General features: G+C 33.5%; 1 protein-coding gene across 1 annotated transcript; it reads left to right on the forward strand.

Moving 5' to 3' along the window:
• Positions 1 to 358: 358 nt before the first annotated feature.
• On the forward strand, positions 359 to 1,419 carry LOC109219538. Its single transcript, XM_019383996.1, has one exon. It carries the CDS (start codon positions 562 to 564, stop codon positions 1,096 to 1,098), a length of 537 nt encoding a protein of 178 aa, XP_019239541.1. The 5' UTR covers positions 359 to 561; the 3' UTR covers positions 1,099 to 1,419.
• The last annotated feature ends 6,146 nt before the right edge of the window (positions 1,420 to 7,565 follow it).

Here is a 7,565-nt window from a genome sequence, read left to right on the forward strand (position 1 = left end):
GTTGTCTATTTTGCGTGCCTCTTTCCAAAACAATTTTTTTAATCACTTTCCGAACAATTAATGCTAAGGGTGAAGTTGAAAAAAAGCAATTAAGTCTCTCTTGATTTTTTAAAATGACAAGTATTTGGGAACAACTAATTTTAATATATGACAACTAAATGAGAATGAAGGGAGTAACATATTAATTATTATTTTTATCAAGTTACTGGCTCATAACTTAATTCCATAAATATAAACTTTAACATAACTAATGTACATAACATAAAAAATAAAAAAAATAAAAATAAAAAATAAAAAATAAGAAGAAGCATCCACAAAAGGAGGAGGAAAAAGGTAAGTAGGGCAAGCACATAATAATATCATCATTTTACCCAAAAGGAAACAAAAAAGAGAAAACTACACTTATTTCATTTGATAAAGAGACTTCTCTTTCCTTCTCTATATTTTTTCACTTCCCTCTTTTTCTTCTTCCTTCCTCCTTCTTCTTCTTCTTTCTCTTTGGGAGAATATCTAAACAAAAGAGAGCAAAAGAATTAAAGAGAAGAGCTACAAAAAATAGCTATGAAAAACGCCATTAGATGTTGTATAGCTTGTATTCTTCCTTGTGGGGCACTTGATGTAATTCGAATAGTTCATACAAATGGTAAAGTTGAAGAAATAAGTGGAACTCATGTAAAAGCAGCTGAAATCATGAAACTTCATCCTAAACATGTCTTAAAAAAACCATCATCATCTTCTTCTTCTTCTTCAGACGAAGGATCAATCTATCCGAAAATCGTTATCGTCCCTCCTGATGCTGAGCTTAAACGTGGGAAGATCTATTTCCTTATGCCAATGCCTCCTTCTTCTTCTTCCTCGTCATCTGCGCCCAAGAAATCGAAGAATCGCTCTAGGGCACCGACGGGGAAGAAAAAGATGAGGTCATCTTCGTCAGAAGATCGTGAAAATGGGTACAATGCTAACTTACTAGTTTCTGATCAGTATTTGAGTGATATTTTGTTGGAGAAAGTGTCAACACAAAGAGATCGAAGGAGAGGAAGAGTTGGATTTTGGAGACCTCATCTAGAAAGCATTTATGAAACTCCAAGTGAATCATGATTTATTATTTTACTCTTTGTGAGAAAGGTTAAAATTTACCTTTTTATTATACGATAATTTTACCATCCGTTATACTTTCGAGTCTCCTTGCCATTATCAAATGGTTTGATATTTGTCTTAGAGTTTATCGGTGCTTCAATAAGGATTTAGTGGATTTCACCTGTCAAAATACTTCAGGAGAAAAGTTTAAAAGTACAGTTTTAATTTTAACTATGGTTTAAGTTTGCCCTATGTTATACTTTAAGTTGAAACTATGTTAGGGTCAAAGGCAATTACGAAATAATTTGCTAAGGGCAAGGGTATAATACGTGAAATATAACTGGGGTTAAATTCAAATATTTTCATATAATAAAGGGGTATTCTTTTTTTATCTTTTTCCTTTTATCTTTTTATATTCCTTTAGTATTTACTTTAAGAATATTTTTCCTACAGGGTTCCAAAGAAGATAGCTCCATGTTGAACCTTTACTTTTATTTTTCCTTTCTATTTCCTTAATTTTGTATATAATATGCTAGAAGTTGAGTTATTGTTTTTGAAGTTTGTACTAAATGGCTATGTATCTATATTAAAGAAGATAATGATATTTAATAAGATATCCAACTTTCTCCTGTTTTTATGTTTTGCGAAAAAAAAAATTCTTTTCCTTTTGTGTTTCTTCTTTTAATTTTCGTTTTACTGTACTTTTCTCGTCTTCGTTTTGTCAAAATATAAATATTTCAGTTGATATAGGTGATGGTGGTGTGATCAAAACTATGTTGTGCGAATTTTCCAAAATGCTAGCCGTATCGGATCCTTCAAACATATATTATTTTTAGAGGACTTAACACGTATCCGAAAATATTTTTGGAGAATCCGAGCAATGTAGGATCAAGTATAGCAAATTTGACAACAATATCTTAAATATGATTTTGCTTAGGAAAATAATAAAATATAAAAAAGCAGCTATCAATCAGCTTGTTTCCAGGCTCTAGTTCCCCTCTTCTGTCGGCATAGACGCAATGCTGATGTTGAAACCCAACTTTCTTTTAAAAGAAATATTAGTTTATTGTTTCTTCTTTCCATTTTTTTCTTGGATTTTATATTTTATACAATAATCTGATAAATCTTTTCGTATTATCAATATAAATTTAACATGTTATAGTAGGTTAGATATCAATTTTACAAGCTTATAGTAAATATTTCTTGTAAAGATTTACTTGTAACTAGCTTCTAAATATTATAATTGTGTAAATATCTTTTACACTATTAGTACATAAAATTAGACATTCTTTTTATTTTAAATCAATTTAGAAATTGATTTGGTCACCCATAAAGGAGGATTTTGAGTGTGTTCTTTCTTTTCTGAAAATATAATCTATATGTATATTTATATTATATTAAAAGCATGAACACTCTTAGCAAAATGTTATTCCGTCTTTTTTATTTTTTAAAAATAAATTTATATTGAACAAAATTATAATTTAATTATTTTTTATTATATTTAATTAGGACTTTAATATTAACTAAAATATTTGATCATTAATACGTGCAAGAGGCGTACTCTAAAACTAGATATACAAAATACAAAATGGATAGGCCTCATAATTAATAATTAAATTAATCATCATGTGTTAAAGCGTATTTTGAATGGTTATAATTATGATACCTCATTAAATTACATATATTCTAAAATGCCATTAGCATATTTGAGGCCAGGCTAATGAAGAATATAATTAAAGATAGAGATAAAATAAATAAAATCGGGACCACGTGGGATTAAATGAATAGACCAAGCTAGCTAGTGAAAATTCATAAGTACTAATCCTTCTTTGGATCAATGCATTTAGACCTTGTTATGATTATATAAGTAGGAAAAGCCTATTAACAACTAGATTATAGATTAGACTATCATGAACTTTTTCATCAAAAGATATATTCTTTCTTTTTTTTTTATTTCTCACTCGGTATCCCATGTTCATATTGTGACTCGACATAATCCGATCGTGCTTAAAGTACTACGTTGAGGGTAAAGCATTTTTTAACAAACACGATTCCCTATGCAAGGCTCGATTGAAGCCTCTTATAAAATATGAAGGAATGCTTACTACTCGTCTACAATCGTTGTTGGTATATATTCTTTCACTCAGATTTTTTTTAATATATTTGTTAAGATAATTAGAAGACCACTTTGGGCAAGGTTGATAAAATATTTGTCCCCACAAAGGCCTTTTTCAAGCATAGAATATATATAATGCACCTCTAGCTTGCACTATCTAAGCAGGATAATTATTATTATTTTTATTCCAAGAGCATCCCAAAAAGCTTCATTAAATCACATCATTGAGACCTTTCCATTGTCAACTATAGCTATTTTCTCTCTCTCTCTTTTTTTTTTTTTTGGGATCTTTTAGCTATTTTTTTATAAGGAAAGTTGTAGAGCGGTAAAGTTATTTACGTGTGACTTATAGGTTACGAGTTCAAATCGTGGAAGCAGCCACTTGAATTGCGGCCCTTTTCCGAACCGTACCTAAACACCTAATGTTTTGTACATCGTGCCGTCCTTTTTCATATTTATCTTTTAGCTATTTTTTGGTGGCTGGGGGTGGGAAAGATGATTGATGATCCCATATATTCTGATTCATTTTAGTTTCTGAAACTCTCTCCACTAAATAGGGGACCAGTGAAATTAAAACGGGGAATAATCATTTGGAATCTAACATTTGGATTGGATTATTGCATGGATGTCTCCAGAGAAAAGAAGAATAGAATACCTAAGTTTGTCAGTTCCCAACTTCCCATCCATTTTTCAGATCTTCTAATTGAAATAATAAAACATAGTTTTCAAAAAATATATCAAGAATCTTAAATTCAATACTAAAAAGCACGAATTAGCGACACAAAATATGCAGGTAATAGAAAATTCGTCGCTAATTAATCCTATTTAGCTACAGATTAGCGGCATATTTTTAAGAAATTGTGCTAGCTACAAGCAATTTAGCGACAGACTAGTAATGAAGAAATTGTGCTAGCTAATTTAAGTTTTTTGGTAGTGTAATGCATCTTTAAGGAAATATATCCATATCTACTAGTTAATATTTTTGATTTAACCATTAGATATATCTGAGATTCACTAGTCCGATTAATTCGAATTTGCGTTGAAGTCCTACTAAGGGGGTAAAGCGCCTACCCCGAGAGATGAATCTCAACTATCCTACCATACTCTTTGATGGTTGCTATTTACTTTTCGATCCAAGAAGAAATTTGAGAAAAAACACAATCCTTTTTAATCCTAATTACGAGTTTAAGTTTGGGTTTGTGGAAAATAATTGAGAGATAAACACAAGAGACCTACTTGTATTAGGATGAATTATAACATAAAATTTTTTTTTCAACATTGAAAATTTTAATCTGCCATCGATTGTTGCTTTACATTTGAACTTTTTTTTTATTTTTGATTTCTCTTCCCTTTGATTCCCCTTTGATTCCGTTTCGTTGGAGCTATTGCTTCTTTAGTGACTCGAACCCATGAACCTGGGGTTGTAGATGGGACTGGACTGCCCATATGATCAAGATGAATGCAAGAATAAGATATGCATACGTGAAATCGCCTTTGTTAGAATGCGTTTTATCTCAATGTAGTACTTTAAGTCAATTTTAATAAGTTAACCTCAAGACAATATAATTGAGCCATAATTTTTCTCTATTTGTTCAACTACGTTTATATTCTGGTTGGTTGAAGAGCTCTCAATTCGCTGTGCCTATTTAGTATGCATAACTCGGGAGAGAGTGCATATTTAGGTAATTGTTGAACAACACCACTCCCAGAGTATATGAGGGATCAATAACCGAGAGATTAAAGGTGGGATTAGGGATAACGAAGCCTTGGGTGCGATCTGAAGTGAGCTGTATTAAAAGCCAGCTATTGTAGCTCGGGAGAGTGCGTCTAGTAAATTGTCGTAATTACTCGGGAGAGATTTACGGTAATAAGAGTGCTCATGATCGGTAGAGAATACTTAGGCGAAATTATAGAAGACATAGCGGGAAGGATTCCGACAATAGGGGAAATCATAACTCTAGACCTCCTTAATCTTTTCTCTAACCCTCAGTATCGTTAGTTGTTAATTTACTATTTTAATTTGTTAGTTAATTAGTTAAACAGAAGAATCTTAATATCTATAAGTTAGGAATTGCTCAAGCTTGTCTTCTTGGTGATAGTGAACAGCTGTAGCTAAACCTTAGTTCTCTGTGGGATTCGACTCCGGACTTGTAAACCGGATTATATTTGCAACGACCGCATTGTCCTTTTTATAAGGCATAGTTGGGCGTGATCAAATTTTGGCGCCGTTGCCGGGGACCGAACCCGGGTCACCCGCGTGACAGGCGGGAACTTTTGGCGCCGTTGCCGGGGAACTAACGGTGTAGTTGTAGGTGTACATATTGCTAGGTTTCAAGTTTGAACTTTTATTTTATTATTTGATTTTTATTTGATTTTTATTTGTTTATTTGAGAAACATGACATCATGGAATTATGAGAATTTTATTGTTGGTAATTCTACTTTTGATCCTCCTTATGTATATTTGAAGGAAACCACCCAGGGCAAAATTATCAAAATATTCCTGAGAGCGAGTTTTGTGCACCAACTCAATCTTATGTGTGGAATGTGTGTGATATGTGTGGTGGTCAAGATGGTCACTTTCACGGTTGTGCTTATATTTCTTACCTTCCCCAAACCCCTTACTTTGATGGTTCTTCTTTTTCTGGTGAAGTTAATAGGAACAAAGAACCTAGGGAAGCTGACCTAAAGAAGCTCGAAGATATGTTAAAGTGCATTTTGGAACAACAGAGTAAATTACTACTGCGGATAGAAAGGCAGGAGGAAACTATTCACAACTTGAAAGTTCACATGAGTCAACTGGTTGTAGTTGTTAATGCTCAACAAGCCAATATTGTGAATAGTATCCAAGAAGAGCGTGAATTAGATACAAAAATTGATGAGCTAGAGGAGGAGGCTAGAGTAGAACACCAACAATCAATCACACTAGATTTTGAGGATGTCGATGTTGTAGAAGAGATACTAGAGTCAACCAAGGATATTGAGGATACATATTTAGTTGACTCTATTGTCATTAGTGTTGAGAATGTAGACAGTCCCAATGTTCATGTAGTTGAGCGCATTGATCCTCACTCCAAGCATTTTTCCACATTGTGTTTAGATGATGATATGGAAATAGAGTCGTCCGAGCCATTTGAGAAGTCAAGGAATGAGGAACAAAGTGCTTACATTCTGGAATTCTTCTTGCCAGAAAATCGGGATTACACACCTCATCTAAAGGCCAAGAAGTGCAGAATACTACATTATTTTATTGGGCCAGTCAGATTCGTTCCACCACCCCATGAGCATGATCATAGAGCAGAATCAAAACTTGGGGTCCGATTCATAAGTTCAAAGTGGAGGCAGAAAGTGATTCACGTCGTGCCGCGACGTTAAATCAAGCGCTTGTTGGGAGGCAATCCAGCTTTATTGCTTTCTTTTATTTATTATTTTTATTTTTTTAATTGTATTATTTTTGTAGTGTCAATTTTTTTTATTTTTTTTAGGAGCATGGAAAGCAAAGGTATTGGAAGGATGCAACAGCAAATCAAATGGTTGAAACTAAGTGTGAGGTACCCGCACGAAGGACCAAGCTTGGGAGAAGTCTGAGTACCCCATGAACTGCTAGTGCTTCGGCCTTTGGCCTACCAGGGAGTTTCTTTTACCCTCTTGTATGTATGGGTGTGCATTGGGGACAATGCACAATTTTAAGTGTGGGGTGAGGAGATTGTCTGGGTGACTTTTCATGCTTCTTTAGCTGTGTTCATTTAATTAAATAATTTCTTTTAAAAGAGTGGACTTTTCCTGATGATGGATCTTCTAGACAGTTTTCTTGAGGGAAGTAAGTCTAAAGAAAATACCAAAAAGATTTTTTGTTAGGTAGTGTAGCAATTACCCCTTGGTTTTTCTTTAAACCACGGTTCTTTTCCAAGGGTTTTATTTGAACCGGGTGTAGTTAGTTTTTTTTTTAAGGAATAGGAGCCATTGTGTTGTGTTTTGAATTGAAGCAATATCTCTTGACTTGGTTATGCCTTGAGAATAGTGAGTACTTTGGCTGTGACGCTTAGGCTCAGTTTTTGACTCAATAAGTACCTTAAATTGTATGATCTTAACTTTGCTTAACTGCTTTGACTAGAGTGTCTTGATGAAACCAATCCTGAGTGAGTTATGTGCCATGTGTGTGTAAGGATTTGTTATATTCTGTGCAGTGCATTTGATGCCTAGAACTTGCCCCGTGTGTTTGCAAAGCGAAATAGTAGTGTTGTTCAGTCTTGGAAGTGATATAGGCGGTTTCTTGTTGAGCCAGATATGTATATTTTACCCACCTAATTGTTATGTATCTTAGTTAACCTCTTTGAGCCTATAATCCTGTTTCTTGGCAACCACATTACAAGC

The sequence above is a fragment of the Nicotiana attenuata genome, unplaced genomic scaffold, assembly GCF_001879085.1.
Source record: "Nicotiana attenuata strain UT unplaced genomic scaffold, NIATTr2, whole genome shotgun sequence".
Lineage (NCBI taxonomy): Eukaryota > Viridiplantae > Streptophyta > Magnoliopsida > Solanales > Solanaceae > Nicotiana > Nicotiana attenuata.